Below are 16,761 nucleotides of genomic sequence, written 5' to 3'. Positions count from 1 at the left end.
TCCAGCCTACTGGAAGTGCTTGAGAGCTTCTGCACTTGAAAAACAGACCAAGGGAACTGAGGATGAAATTATAGGGATCTACGTTTTTGACAAAGCACATGTGCCTAAAGAGCTCTAAATCCCACTTAGGGTGGAGGGGGTGGAGGGGGCGTTTAGCTCCCGCCTGGGAGAGAGTGGGATAAGGTGATTAAGGTAGAGGAGTAAGCTGCTAATTGTACGAGGCAATTTCTCCTTTGTCATGAGCCCGCCGAGTTATTCTTGAGGCTTTTATAGATTGATTGTGTGACCTTCAGTAAATCACTTCATCCCTGGCAGCTCCGGTTTCCCTGTCAGCAAATTGGGGATTAAGATCTTCCTTTCCAATCATGAAGGGAGGTGGGTAATAATTGGTTTTGTTCTGCTCTTGAAAGAGTCAGAGAAAAGTCTCCCTGAAGTGCTAAGTATTACTCATGTACTTTAGAATCAAGGCATAAGAACAGAGTTAAAGCTTTATTCCCTGTGCCCTCGCAGAGTTTTCTGTCAGGCTTCCAAGAAGCAGGGCTTTCGGAGGAGGAAGTTGTCTACCGGTCTAAGCAGACAAGCGTGGGTCCCCTTCTGATGCCCAAGGGCTGGCGTGGCGCACGTGCTCTCCCAGGCGCAGACCTTTCCACTGCCGTTTCGCACCTTGCGCAGGTCGTTTAGCCTCTTAGGATATCATTTTCATTTGAAGACGCAGGATATTAATCCTGATGTAGATGAGAAGAGGATGAGACATGTTTTGCGTGATCCCTTTCATTGAGAGTGTGAAAAATAGACATAAGAACCCTTCAGATTTTTCCTCTCATTCTTCTAAGTACAAAAGTAGCTAAATTTCACAAGGAAGACCGTTATATCATCTCGAAGTATATTGCCTTAAGCGTGAGTTTCTGTTACATATATTCTGTGGCAATTAGATGCTTCTTGGTTTATTTGTTTCTTTTTTATCTTAACTTAATAAAAGTGTCACAGGAAACATTTGAAATCATACTAGGGGTGTAAATCAAGATATATAAGTGTCCTGTATACAATCAACTCCCTTTTCCACCTTGCTGGAGGTAACTGCTCTTAATTTTCTTCCTTATTCTCCAAGATAATTTTTATGGGCACATACTTATCTGTGTGTGGCAGGGGAGGGGCAGAACTTTTGTTTGTTTTGTTTTTTAACTTTTTATTTTATGTTGGAGTATACCTGATTAACAATGTTGTGCTAGGTTCTGGTGTACAGCAAAGTGATTCAGTTATACCTATACAGACTCATTCGACATACATGCTACAGATTAATTATTTTTAGTTGACAACGAGCAAACAATCAAGAACATTTAGTTTTCCTTTCTAACAGCCATTATGCCTGTGTTGGTCAAGAGATCCCTGTTTTGGGACACTTCAGCCTCAGGGTTGACGCTCCAACTCTCAGCCTCCTCTTTGTTTGCTGGGGAAACCGCACAGGGAAGGCGGCACTTTGAGCGCCGCCCTCGACTCCATCCTTGTTCCAAAGAGGCGTTCACCCTTGAAGGACTTTACCAACCCTCCCCCCCACCTAGACCTACCACTCCCCCACTCTCTACCAAAAAAAAAAAAAGAGAGAGAGAGAGAGAAAGGAAAACCTCCAGAAGAAAAGGAAGTCAAAGTAGACTGAAGACCCTTATTTTTGTTAGATCTATGAGCTTCCTGAAGACCAGGTCGGTATTCTCCACTGATTCACCTCGGTATTCTCTACTCCTAATTCCAGGGGTCTGGCTCATGGTACCACTCAGTATTTGATTTTGGAATTAAAGTACTAGACCCTGGTCACAGATCAAAGTCATCCTGCATTATCCATACAATACCTACGTTTTAAAACAGCTTTCACTTTCACTCAGCGAAACATGTGTGCTGAATTTTTAACTCATCTTTGCCTCCTAAACCTGTCTTTTCTCCATAAATGTTACCTCCATTTGTCCAGTCACCTAGAAACTCAAATGTCCTTCTGGATTCTTCCCTCAGAACCTCCTGCATCTAATTAATCTCCAAGCTCGGTCGATTTTCCATTCTTTGCATCTCTCATAGCTACCCCTCCCCTTCCCTCTACACTGCCGTTTCCTCTCACTCAGAGCTGCCTTCTCTCACCTGCGTGACCACACAGCCGCCCCGTCTCCCGGCTGACCTTGCAAGCAGGCCTTTCTAAGGACCGCGGTCAGTCCTGCAATGGGAACTCATCCCTACACAAAACCGCACATATTCCGGAGTAAAATATCAGTAAGACTGGATTCCAGTTCTGGTTGCCACTGGGCAAGATACTTGACCTCTCTGGGCTTCACTTGTATGTCATCTGCAAAACTGCAACAGCAGCATCTCACAGATGTTTTGCAAAGATAATGGATGGGCAGCACGGAGCACAGAAGCCGTCCCAGGACAACACTCCAGACGCAGCGGTGATGATTCTTACTCCCGGGATCGTTGCTATCTGTAGCACCACTGCCATCATGCTGCTTCTCTGAATCATGTTACTGTCTGGAAACTCTTTCTGAACATGTCTTTGCCCACGCCCTTCCCTAAGGACACAGTGGGAAACAGTGCACTTCGTTTTTGTGGGATTTTACTCTGTCTTTCGAATTCTTGAAGAAATTGACATAGTATTTCTCCTAATGACTTCCTGACTGAGATTTTGTGAAAATCAAAAGATGTAAGTTGTGATGTTTTAAATACAAAATGCAACCTAGAGATGTGGGTAATTTAAAAAAAACAACTTACATTTATCAAAGCAACCCTCATAGTAAGCAAAAATTCCCTAGAAGCATTTCTGAAATCTTCTAGATTTTTATCCATTTATCCACAACAATCCTGTAAGTAAGATCAAATTTTATTTTTCTCTCAAGTCCCAGGGGTCTTGGTGCAGGCTGATGGGGCAGTTCTGCTCCATCGGGACACTCAGGGATCCAGGTGCCTTCCAGCACGTTGCCCTGCATCCCTTAGCTGGGCTACTGGTTCCATCCATATTGTGCAGACCAGGTCATTTTCATGTTAATGTCCTGAGGGAAGGTGAAAGAGCCATAGACCAGGGGCAGGTGATTGTCTCAAGTTAGAGATGACACAGAAGTTATATACGTGTGTGTGTTTGTGAGATAAAACAAAAGTTTTAAATATATCACTTTTACTTACATCCCATGGGCTCACTCGTCACCTGAACTGCCAGGGGAAGCTAGGAAAAGTAGTCTCTAGCTGGACAGCAGTGTATGTTGATAGAGGGAGAATCTAGATTAGCAGAATCACCAGTACTCGGCAGAAATCAATAACATTTCCTTCTGCTGAACTTTTCTAGAGAATCCTACAGATTTCTTAAGGTAGTTCAATTAATCCTCCTGAGAAAATCTATTCTAGTCTGGGAGTAATGTGTCTACTGACCTCAAAGTCACATGTCCTTTGGGGGAATCAAGATTTTTAAAAAATAATAACAATAAGTCTCTGTCTTCTGAACGCTTTGAGGCTTGCACCTTCCCTTAGCACTGTATCAGAAATGTGTACGGAGCAAGTTCAAAAGCTGCTTCCTCTAAGGGTTTGTGGATACAGTTTGTATGCGGAACCCAGTCTTCACAGAACAGAACCCAAGCCCACGGTGGCAGTAAGATGCTGTGTAGATCAACTTTAACAACATTACTCCTTCTCATTCTTTTTGGAAGAACTAAGTGGTTCACACAGATACATCACTGGGAGCCCAGTAAATAAGGTTTCAGATTCAGTACATGCACCCTAAAGAGCCTGCTGTGCAGCTTTAGCTGTTTTGCGCTAAAACTAACAGCAAATCCGGGGCACCATTCATTACCGCACGCGGCTGGCAGTGAACCGACCCCATAAAGGCAGCTCCTTTTCCATTTCCTACAATTCCACTTTAATGTGTTCATTAATGTAAGCCTAACTGGCAATTACTCCAGTGACCCTGGCAGGTGTTCAGATCCTCATTAAAATAAAATAAGTTGCCAAAACTTTGTCCTTTCAATGCTACATTTGAGTTGAGTGTGTTAGACTATAAATCCTCTAAAAGGTGTTGAATAATTTAACTTGAGGGAAATACAAAGAAATGTGTCAAAAGAAAATGAGAAAGAATCAGTAATCTCCTTATCTATGCACATTCTAATGAATCATGCTTAATTTATGACATTCTAACTCTCATAGAATCTTAGGAGATGAAGTCAAAACTTCTCATCTCAAGCTCCTCCTGGTTGTGAATACTTTCCACAAACATACATGGAGCAGGAATCGTTTACTGAATACTCACTATCTGCCAGGTACTTTGATAACACTGGATATATATTTACAAATAAAAGAGAATTGTCCTCAACTCATAGACACTATAAAGTTTCGTGTAGAATGTATATAATTAATAAGAAAGGGAAAAATAATTAAGTGCAAATTGTGGTATATTTTATGAAGGAAAAGGACAGAATTCTGTGAGATTCATGTGGGCCCAGGGGACCTAAAAATGTGTAATGGTTCATTTTTATTTGTTGACTAGGTTAGGCCTTCGTTCCTGGTTGTTTAGTCAAACATCCGTCTAGATGTTGCCGTGAAGCTATTTTGTAGGTGTGCTTAACACCTACAACCAGTTGACTTTAAGTAAAGGAGATGAGGCTTGATAATCTGGTTAGCATCATCTCATCGATTGAAGGCTTTAAGAACAAAATCTGAGGTTTCCCAGAGAAGAAGGAATTCTGCCTCAAGACTGTAACATAGAGTTTCCAGCCTACTAGACTGCCCTACAGATTTCATACTTGACAGTCCCACAATCCCATGAACTAATTCCTTAAAATCCTTTCTCTCTCTCTCTCTCTCTTGCACATGCACACAGTTCTGTTTTTCTGAATGACTCTGACACAGAAAGCCTTTCTTAAGTCTAGGTGTTTTATGTCATCCCTAAAGAGAGAACCACTCAAGAAACCAGCAAGGATAAAGTGATCCTAAGTTGAAGAAATAGCAAGTGTGAACGTCCTAAGACAAGAAAGGGGAGGTTAACGTGACTGAGACTGAAGGAGAGAGGGATTTATAAGATGAAGCCGTCAAGGTGGGCAGGGTGAAGGTCACACAGAGCCTCATAGGTTCAGAGTGTGGTAGGAAGCCACTGACAGTTTAAGTAGGGGAGTGACATGACCTGTGTTTTTAAAACACTCTATTTGGCAGATAAGGGGTTTGATCAAGGAGGAACGAGGAAGAAGAGAAAAGCAGTAAGGAAGATATTGCAGGAGTCTAGCCAAGGTATGATGGTGAATTGGACTAAAAATTGTGGTATTTGACATGTAAATGAGTGAAAGGGTTTGATCTGTATTTTGGAAATAAAAATGACAGAGTTTGATGATGGATTGAAAGTGACCAGTAGAGAAAGAGAAACAATACAGATAATTCCAAGATATCTGACTTTAGCAAATGGACAGATACGGAAGCTGTTTGCTAAGACATAGAAAACTGGGAGAAAAAAAGTTAAGAGAGAATGGGGTGTTAAGACTCAGGGATCAAAATTTCAGATTTAGTCTCATAAAGTTTTGTAAGTTGCTGTGATTGGATATATGGTTACAGAACTAAGAGGGAAATTGGGGCTGAAGATATAAATTCAAGAGTCACCAGCATGCAAGGTCATGAGAATGGATGAATAGCAATTATAGTGAAACTAACATGTATTGAGTATATATGGTGAAACAAGCTTTTGTTCAATGTACTGTACCTAGAGGTAATTAATTGCCTTCATTCTTTTAGCAGTCCTATAAAATAAGCTTCTTAAATAAAGAAACTGAAGCATAGAATGGTTAAGTGACTTTCCCAGGGTCACACAGCTAGGTATGAACAAGTCTGGAATTTGAACCAACATACTCTGGCTTCAGAGTCTATACTCTTAATCACTGGGAGTGACTGAAAAGAGAAAAGAGAAGAGGACTCAGGCTTGGGATGTGGGGAACTCTGACATTTCGAAGGTCAATAAAGGAGATGAGGCAGAGGTAGCACAAACCAAAAATATTGAAGAAGCACAGACATAGGGAAGAAAAGCCAGGACCATGTGGGGTCACATCAGCCTGGAGACCACACTCCTCCAGGAAGTATGTGTTGACTGACGCTAAGCGGGCAAGCAAGAAAGCAAGATGGAGACAGAGAATGTCTCTGTCAGCTAGCACTCTTGGATGGTAAGCAACAGAATCCTAGCTTGGCTAACAGGACAGGAAAAAAAAAGAGAAGATTTTGGAAGGAACTAGGGCAGCTCACAAAATTGAGTGAAGACAGGAGCACCCAAGCCCTATAAGATAGAAGCTCCTGGGAAGCTCCAGGAAAACAGTCAGCAGGAAACTAATGATGGTGGCCACAGTGTGCACTGAACTACAACAGCATCTCTGTCCAACACTGCTTGTTCTCTATGTTGAAGCCATGGTGGGCTCCTTTCAGTTTCCTAAGCACACGTTCTTTCCAAAGAAATAATTAAATTCTGACCCCTGCAGGAGGAAATGTGGAAGCAGGGCCTCTGCTTGGCTGGGAGAGTTGGGAGCACAAAACATACCCTGCCTTTGGGCTGCTTTCTCCTCTCCTCCCAAGATCTTGTCTACGGGTTACATTTTTTTTAACATCATTGGAAAAAAATCCCTTGTGGAGAGCTTCTGGTTCTTTCTGCTCTTACAGTCTTCTCACATGTTATCTTCTGGGACACACCTTCCCTCTTACATAGCACGGATGTCCCTCCTAACGCTCCCTGTAGCATCTCAAATCTTGCCTCCCCTGATCACATGTCTACATATCACGTGTCTGTGTAGGTCAGACCGCTGCTCCCAGATACACTCTATCTCTACACCCGGTGTTTTCCTTTCTCAGCATTTATCACCATCAGTAATAATAAATTAACTTGTTATCTGTTTTCTGAATCCCTATGAGATGGGATAGTGATGAAGGCAGGGCCTGAAGTTTGGGTCGCCTGCTTATACTCAGCACCCAGTACCTTTCCTGGGACAGAATAGGTTTTTAATAGGTACTTGTTACTTGAATCAATGAATATGTTCAAGACACCTCCGAAAGCTCCCTCCTTAACTTGAGCAGGGCTGTGGGCAGTCTGTAAAGGGCCCCTGGGGCTAAATGCTAGCCTCAGGGGAGTCCTCTTGGCCAGTTCCTCCCTTGAGTACCTGCTTACCGTGTTATGGGACCTCTAGTCTTCATTCCTGGCTTCTGGGTTCTTTTCCAACCTTTCTGGTGAACTCTCTGTAGAGACCTAGATTCTGGGTCCCCTCACAAGTCATATTCCAGGTGTTCATGGAGCTGAGTGCCTGCAGCGCTACACAGGACACAGCCCTTCCTTCACCAAACACCTAGTTTAAGGGTGCTTCTCTGGCTCCATGTGTCTGCAAAACACTTTGGAACAAGGTGATTAAGGAAACAGTGCTCTATCGTCAAATGCTTTACAAGCTAATTAGAAAATAAGCATCGAGTCTAAAATTTCCAAATAAGAAATACCTTAAAAACACCATTTGTGAGCATTTGAACCTCATTGTAACTGAGGCTAGCAACTTCTGAGAAAAGAGTTAATATCTGAGCCAGTCTGATCAAGTTAATCAACATAAAATTACTTTGCATTAAATGATAAATTTACATGACACCAAATACCATGTTAGAGAAATGGGTAGAAATACATCAGAGTTAATAGATTACAGAAAACTTCAAGAATGGAAGGGCAAAGCTGGAGAATTAGCAGGGGACAAATATGACCCGTAAAGATTTTGAGAATCATCATTGAAATATCTTAAAGAGAAAAGGGAGAATCATGTCACCAAATGAGGTATGTTATTAATATGTTAATAAAGCTTGGTGTATAGCGTACACTAAACATTCTCCTAAAATGCTTTCACATACATTAGGTTATATCATTTCAAAGCCACATCAAGAGAAATAGCAACACGAGAAAGAGGAAATAAGGAGCAGCACACCTGTAAGAATAACCCAGAATAACAAGCCCTTCGGTGACAGAACCAGGACTCAGACCTGGTTTTGGCTTTCTGTCAGTTTCATTTTGTTATAGCAGCATCTACTCACCATGCAGGAAACTTGAAACAATATAATCTACACGTAATAAAAGAGAGGGTGCCTTTTAAAACCACTCAGGAGCGTGACAGGACCATTTCACTAGAGTAGATAATGTCACTGCAGAAGATTAACTCGTCCTCTTGAAACTCTTCCTTCTACTATTCAAAGACCCTTGCTAACAAACAGAAATGTACAGGAGCCCAAATGTCACCTACCAAACCACGCAAGCCAATGGATCTTATTTTTTAAGCATTCAAATAGGTCAACGAAGAAATAAAACCATTTTTTTCCATCGTGAATTTAAAACACTTCCAGGGAGGCCCATGTACAACCAAATTTCTATTTTCATTTTTAATGTATCACCTATTGATCGTCAAAAAATTCTGAATGAAACTGCATAAAACACATGTATAATATGACCAGTATAACATATATTATAGGTTCCACAACATTAAGGAAAGGAGAAAACTTGTTTTGTAAAAACATAGGCTAAGAGAGGTACTGCTATTTGGCATCACATTTAGTCCTCAACTTCTCAGAAGCAAAGTATTCAGCCTTTTTTTTTTTTTTTTTGCACTGGCTTTATATAAACGGGCAATGACACTTTCTCTTATTTTTTGTTTTTTTAGGATCTCTCAACATAGTTCCTGATTATAGCACTTCAACTTTAGGCAGTCATCTAGTTATTTAGTCTAAACATTTATCTTTCTAAATGTTATGCCCTTTCTTGTCCCAAAAAGAGATCGTAAAAATATTTGTTACAATATCTAGAAAGAAGGAAGAACATAAAATATTCCAAGCCAGAATTTAGTGCCTTATCGCCAAGAAAGTAAACAGTATAACTTCTGCAGTTAAAATCCACGTTTGGATCCTCTTACCAAAAATGTGCTCCGATACAGAGCTCTTTATGAAAAAAACAAAAACACCTAAATAAACATTATTTGAAATAAGCAAGTTCCAGGAAAGGATACGCTTCATCTCCTTGTGCTGTGTGGTTACCGCTCGTGGTCTGTAATTATATTAGGAGTCTGAGTCCCTGTAGGTTATCCATGGTGACTGGACGTGGGATAGGCAACACAGTTTTTCATGGATCTAGCAGTAGATGAAACACATTTTAGTACACCATACACAGCGGAGCAATTCACTGCTTGTCTGCTGCAGAATCAAGGCGCCAAGTGACCTGTGCAGTGAAGCGAGTGCTGACACTGCCTGCTTGGTTTCTTCTGGAACTCCACATAGAACCCCGTATCCGTTCCCTAATGGAAGGCAAGCCTATCACTGGACACCCTTTGTATTATCACGAATAAGTGCTCCTGATCTATTAGATTGATTGCATTTATTGAAAACAGAATGGGAGCACGCAGTTCATCACCAGTATTTCCTAATTAATTACAGTTCTATGTGACTGGAATATTCTTTAGCTGATCATAGGGCCCTCTGCTGAAGTCGGATGAAAGTGATGTGTGAAGTGAGGTCTTCCCCCGGCAGCACCCTGCGCTGCCCTCCTCCGTGCATCCCTAGGACCGAAAATTTAGGAGGATGTGTGTTTCCGTGCGTAGTTGAGGAACTGAGAGCCACCTAACCCTGCATTCCAGTCCCAGCTGTGACACTTGCTCGTCATTTTACCCTGGGAAGCCTCTCAACCACATCTCCCTCATTTGTGAATAGGGATGATGCTATCTGCTCACAACAGTGGTGAGGGTCTAAAAGAAATCCTGTGTAAGTGGAGATGTTTATGTGTGGTCGCCCTGATGCTGAGCTACCAAGCCCTTCCGTCAAACAGAACCAATGTAAACAAAAATGTCCCGCCTTGACACTCTTTGGGTTTTGTGATGAAGGTAAATTATACAGTCAGAGCTCTGTTCATACACCACTGAGAACAGCTAATCCCACCTTCTCCAAATTCTGCAGAGACACGTACTGAAGATTTGACCTACCTGATGATTGAAGTCAAATAATATATGAAATAGCCAATGAGAGAATAAATCTCCGCCTTCTTTGCCTTCAGACCTTGTCTTCCCTCTCTCAAATCAGGGTTCTTTCTACTCTACCAAACCGCCTGTAGAATTTTGTCACCTTGTCCATACCACGTACCAAACCAGGAAATCTTCAACTAGCAACTCACACATATTTATTGAGTTTCTGCAGAAGATGGACTGCAATAAACTCCTGGAAAGTGGACAGTAAGCAAACAGATATGATTCTTTCCCTCAGGCAGTAAAGGGAACTTGTAACTTGTTATTTATTTTTCTACATTATTACCATAGAGCCGAGACCATCTATTGCATGTATGGCATTATTTGGGGCAGACTGATCATAACATCAAGAGCTTTAGAAACTTTCCAAGGTCATACAGTTAATTAGTAGCTGAGACAGAATTCTAACAGACATATTTGAGTTTCCATCTCAAAATCCCAGCCTAGCATCCAATAAGAACACACAGGATGTCTTTTAAAAAATAGAGTGAAAATAAATTTTAAAAAACATCTTGGCCATAAATAAAGGGAATTTGCAGCTCTTTTGTATGACAGCTAAGTAGAACCAGAATTTATAATTCTAATTTGTTCTAGCCAAACTGCCCTAGGGTGAAAAGTTGATATTTGTCTCGCAGGTGCTATGTGAAATTCCAGAGTATATGCAGAAGGGTTTATGAGATAGAGAAGCATCCTAATGTAAGGGTGAAGAACATAGACACCAGAGTCAGACTGCCTGGGTTCACATCCTGATTCTGCTACTTACTTACTAGCAGACTTGAAGATATCATTTAGCCTCTCTGCATCTCAATCCCTGTTCAAAGATGACTCTGACCTTTTTGTCTAAGCAATCAGAAGAATGAATCGACACTTTAATAGATTGAAAGAGGACCATATTTGGAGAGCAAGATCAGGAGCCCCATCTTGTTTAAGGATTTAGGATGCCTCATAGTCATCCAAGGAGAGTTATGGCGTTGGCAGTAGTGTATATATGTCTAGAGTTCAAGGGGAGAGGTCCAGGCTGGGAAATAAGTATCGGTGACCTCAATATCTAAATCATATTTATTTCCATGAGACTAGATGAGATCACCAAGGGAACAAGCACACAAGAGGTGAGATTTATGTTTCAGAAATGTCACTCTGACAGAGCAGAGTAAGAAGAATGAGAATAGAGGCCGTTAGGCCAGCTTGAAACCTACTGCAGTGGTTCCAACTTGCGATCAGTAAGGATGATAAGCATTAGCAGTAACCATGGTAATAGCAAAAATGAATTGCAGTGCAATGGAATTGTAATGAAAAATGAATATAATACCAGTTACGGTAAAAATACAGCAAAAATGCTGCAACGACCAGGCCCCTCCTCTTATTTCTCTAATCTAAAGACAAAGAAGGCAGAGATTAATTTGTCTCTTGGAATTGGTGCCACTGGCCCAATGAGGAAAGACTGGACTCTCACCTTAAACTAGCTCAGAAAAGACAAATTTCACAATCTTTGAAAGATGAACTCTCACATATTTTTAGGATATATACTCTAATCCCTTAGTGATTTTTCCTTCACTCCACCCCTGCCCTCACCAACACAACCACCTAGAGGCAGTAACAAAAGAGGCAGTCAGGGAAGTTTCTGATATTTACTTTCTTTAGGATATTGTCTCCTCTCTGGCAAGTTTGGACATTAGAAAAGCCTATCTTTCTTATTTCTGAGCATTCTCTTCTTCCAAGTGCCTAATTATACTTGTAATTCTTTAATCCTTGTGTCCACCATTCGTACAGCACAAATCTATATGTGTGGAGAGGTGGGAGTGGGGTGGGTGTGTTTGTGTGTATCAAAATTCAATGAACAAGGTGCATAAGAAAATAAAGAACAAAATAGAAGAAACTGGAACATATGTCGCTTCGAAAACAAAAGGAGTAAAAGGGAATAGGTGATTCATCTTTGGGAATACATTTACTGGAGTTTCAATTAGGATGCAGAGAAATGGATAAGCTGGACAACCTCAGGTCTTCTACCCGTCGATGAAGATGACCCTGATTTTATCTGAATATTGGGCCAGTGTACATCACTGAATATTAATCCCCTACAAGAATACAGATCTTCTCCATAAATTCCTTAAACTGGCATCCTTTGACTTTCTATATATTTTTAAGTTTTACATTTGTGAACTTTTCAAGGGATATACAGAATTTTATAAAGGCAGAAGGAAATCGCAGTTTCCAATTCTTTCTATTCCACAAATTATTTAAGGTAAATCCAAAAAAATAAATAGACATCCTCAGTGGGCTCTGCTTGTGTGTTACATATCACTACTGGATCAGAAGCCAGTGATGTTAGCAGGTTATTTTATTACTTTACTATGAAATAACACAGTCTCACAAGCTAGGTTTGTGTGGATTTTTTTTAAACTATTTTACATGTCATTTTAGTTCCTTTAAGAGATGTTGATGTGGGGGTTTTTTGTGTGAATTCCAAACAAAAAGGCATGCCTGCAGCATGAAGCTGGTAACAGCTGGCACAGCTTTGCTCCATATGCAGCAATGGCTTCATGTGAAGGATGATTTTATTTGTGAAAATACAAAGCTCTGAATAATGACTGATAGATCTTCACATTGTCCACCAGTCCTGTGACTTCTTAGTCAACTCCTGTTAGCTTCAATATATGTTTCAGTTAGCTATTGGTGCGTAACAAATTTCTCTGAAATTTAGTGGTTAAAACAACAAGGAAGCATAGAGAGAGGGCTCTAGATTCAGACTTTGGATTCTTATCATTCTTCAAAGCAGACAGGGCTCTGGCAGGAAGTTCTGTGTATGCATGGTCTGACTGTCTGGGAAGCTAGAATCTCTGAGAAAGCGTCTTCACTCACAGATTGATTCCTCAGCAGGGACGTTTGGAACAATGCAGGCTAGTTGAGAATCTCTCCCTCTCCCATGACCTCTGTGCATGGCTCATGTTATGTGCTAAATTGTGTCCCTCCCTCCCCAAAAAAATTCATATGTTGACATTCCAACCCCTCGTATCTCAGAATGTGACCATATTCAGAGATAAGGTCTTTAAAGAGGTGATTAAGTTAAATGAGGGCATTAGACTGGGCCCTAATCCAATATGACTGGTGTCCTTATAAGAAGAGGAAGAGACATCAGGGGTGCACGTGCACAGAAAAACAACCATGTGAAGAGGCAGCAAGAAGGCAGCTACCTGCAAGTCAAGGAGAGAGGTTTCAGAGGAAACCACCATGCCAACACCTTGTGTCTGGACGTCTAGCTGCCAGCATTGTGAGAAAATAAATTTCTGTTGTTTCAGTCACCCAGCTGGTATTTTATTATTGCAGACCTAACAGAGTAATACAGCTCATTTGTGTTTTCTCACAACATGCTTGCTGATTTCAGAGCAGTTGAACTTCTTACACAGTAGCTGGTTTCCAAGAGAGAAGAAATCTACCAGTACTTGTAAAGCTTGGCCAGGAATTGGTATACCATCATTTCTGTTATATCTTGTTGACCAAAACAAGTCCCAAGGTCTGCTCAAATTCAAAGGCATGGGAAATAAATTCTACTCCCTGACATGTGGAAGAGCATACACTCACAGGAAGAGGAGAAATTGATGGTGGCCATCAATGGAGATCACCTACCACAGGCTCCATCAACACTTCCCACTTCCCTTCAGCCCCTTTATTAAACATCTCTCCTGTTCACTATTAGATTTTGTTTCCTACTTCAGTACATTGACACCACCTATTGTTAAAACTCACAGTTTTCTACCTCTCTACTATGATCACACAGTAGTATCCATTATTTTTTTTTGTTCCTTTCCATCAGGATTTAATAGGAAAGAATTTCCTTCCTGCTCAAAACTAATTCATGTACCTGGGCCCTAACGTGTTCTTCATTCCAAGACATTTTCCTGCAGTCATCACTTTCTCTTTTGAATCTGAAACTGCCCCCTCTCTACCAACTCCTTCCTCTTAGGCAAATAGCTTTCCTGGCCCCAAAGTATTTCCCACCATGGGCAAGAAGTTTCCAAAGTGTGCTCTAGTGTGATATTACTCTTTTCCTCTCCTCACCAGAAGCTGTGGAGGTAGGGTTTACTCTCCCCATCTTCACATCATTACCCAGGATCAGGTTTGAAAAATGATGAGATTTAACATCTGAATCCAGAGCCCTCTCTCTCTGCTTCCATGCTCAACACTCTACAATATGGTTTCTATCCTAATGTCTGCCTGAAACTGCCTGGAATAAGTTTTTTGAAATAGCCTGCTATTTTAAAAATACAATGGAAGCTTTTCAAAATTTATCATATTGAACATGTCACATCATAGAATAGATATCTCCCCCTTGAAAATATTTTCTACTTTCTTGGTTTCTCTTATGCTCTTTCTTTCTCTCTAATCCAGAATTCTTTCATCTTCAAGGGTTTCTTTTTCCTACACACATCTATTAAACACTGCTTTTCCGTGGAATTTTGTTCTTCACCAATTGTTCTTCTTAATTTGCCTTCTTCTAAGAGGAGCACATCCATGTTCATAGAACCATCCACCAGCTATGTCAATAAATCTCAAATCAGTCTCAAAAGTCCACATCCACTCAAGCTGTCCAATTATCTATTTGTCACATCTGCCTAACTCTGGCATAAGCCCTCCACATTCAATATGTCCAAACTCAACATGCCATTTTTATACCCCAAAACTGCATTTTTCTCTTGCATTTTCTATCCTTTAGGGTCCTTGGTATTCCACCCAATTACTCAGCCTAGAAATCTGGGGTCACTCTTGATCCTTTCCTGTCCTTCGAGACCCATATCCAATCAGCCACCAAGTTCTGTCAGATTTTGTTTTCTCAAATGTATCCCCTTGTCTTCAGCCCAGGCCTGCATGCTACAGCTCAAGTCTACGTCTCCTGTCATACGAGATGGCCAAAGATGTTCTAGTCAGCCCCCATGCCTCCATCTTCTACTCAGACTTTCATCTCCATCCCCGCACCAGATCTTACAAGTAAAATAGAAAACTAACCAGGGCAATTTATTACTGATGTTAATGCTTTACTGACTGTTTTCTTGTCAGTGAGACAAAATTTCTCAGGTTCTGGAGCCAGGCAGTCTGTCTGCTTCTGAAGTTTACACTGAGGAATGAGAGGAGATAGGAAGTCTGAGTCCAACATTCAGTTAGAAGGAAAATACTCTTTAGTTCATGTTCTTATATTTTGCTTTAAAACAAATTAAATCCTCAGAGCACATGGAATTCAGAAGTCAGTAATTTCAAATATAGGATCTAACCAAATTAAGGGAAATGATATATTTAATTATGTATCAGTAATTCTTGAGAACTGGATCATCTGTGATTATAGAGCTTTTTCATGCACACTGAGTAGTAACAAGAAGAAAAACAGCAATTATGAAAGCATGTACTACATGACACTGCTACCTATTCTGGAAAACTCGACCTTCAAAGTCATTACACCGTAGAACTACCAGACCTCGAAAGGACCACAAATATTAAACTATTGAAGTATCATGTTTTTACTTTCTATATGAATTTGCAATTCTAAACCAGGCTGATTTTTGTGCTTTCTTAGTCTGAATTCCATTTTAAGCAAATTAAATTTGCCTTAGGATGCAATTTTATAATAGGAAAAATAACCAGTTTTGTCCACTGTGAAGATTAGCAAAAAGTATATGTAGATTTGTTTGTAGTTTCCGAATGTCCCTTGCATAACCCTTTCTTTGTGCTGGGCAATATTTCAAGCACTTTACATTAACTACACAATAATGTTCAACAATAATGTCTTATTAAATTCAAAGTGCCTCATATTAATATACACAACACTACTATGAAATACATACCACTGTTATCTCAATTTTACAGATGAGCAAACTCAAGCACAGAGATAAGAGAGTTACGTAAGATCACACAGTCAGGAAGCAGCAGAGCTGGATTCGAGCTTAAGCAGCTAGCCCAGAATACATGCTCTTAACCAGTCTCTATGTTTTCTATGCTCTCGAATTTGTTATCTGCTTTCCATTTCCACCCCCCTTTCTCAGTTTCAAGGTTTGACTTGCAATGTCTTAATTAACTTCCTTATTTCCAGTCTCACCACCAGCAATCCATCCACCATGCTTTTCTCAAAGTGATTTTTTTTTAAATATTTATTCATTTATTTATTTGGCTGCACCAGGTCTTAGTTGCAGCATGTGGGATCTAGTTCCCTGATCAGGGATCAAACCCAGGCCCCCTGAATTGGGAGCACAGAGTCTTAGCCACAGGACCACCAGGGAAGTCCCAAAGGGATTTTTATAAATAATAAATCTATTGATGCTAATTCTGCTTAAATTATTTAATCACTCTCTCCTCTTTCATTTAGATAAAATTTAAATTCCTTTGCATGACATTTGAAGTCCTTCAGGATTTGACCTTTTCCTGTACTTCCATCCTCATTCTCTGCCACTCTCTGCCTCGTATTTTAAGTTCTGTTCCTAGGGAACTAGACACCCATCCTTCCCCAGAGCATGCGGTATGTTCTCTTACCAAGTTTGCAATTTGATTGTTTTAACTCAAGCACTCCACTTATTACACCGACGCTCAGATATCTGTGAAGACTCCCCTGTCCTCCCCCACCTCCCAGACCATTCTGTGCCCTTCGTTTATGGCATGGATACACTATGCAGATGGTTTCTGTGCCCATTTCTTTACCGTCCTGTGAAGGCAATGTCGTGTCCCTTCATCTTTGAGTCTTTGGTCCTCGATGGATGTAAAGTGATCA

The 16,761-nt window shown here is 40.7% G+C and overlaps 1 protein-coding gene across 3 annotated transcripts in view; it reads left to right on the top strand.

Annotated features, from left to right (window-relative positions):
- The window catches only part of KCNIP4 (potassium voltage-gated channel interacting protein 4), a 512,843-nt gene that overhangs the window by 415,943 nt on the left and 80,139 nt on the right, over nt 1–16,761 (top strand). Inside the window, exon 2 of one of the 3 annotated variants that reach the window (XM_057726085.1) lies at nt 15,093–15,103. The exons of the other annotated variants lie outside the window; for them this stretch is intronic. Coding sequence (XP_057582068.1) covers nt 15,093–15,103 — 11 coding nt within the window. The remainder of the gene's footprint in view (nt 1–15,092; nt 15,104–16,761) is intronic. 3 annotated transcript variants of the gene reach the window in all.

The sequence above is a fragment of the Hippopotamus amphibius genome, chromosome 3 (genome assembly GCF_030028045.1).
Source record: "Hippopotamus amphibius kiboko isolate mHipAmp2 chromosome 3, mHipAmp2.hap2, whole genome shotgun sequence".
Taxonomy (NCBI): Eukaryota; Metazoa; Chordata; class Mammalia; order Artiodactyla; family Hippopotamidae; genus Hippopotamus; species Hippopotamus amphibius.
The sequence above is the reverse complement of the archived record's forward strand: the minus strand, read 5'-3'. Positions and strand labels throughout refer to the sequence as shown.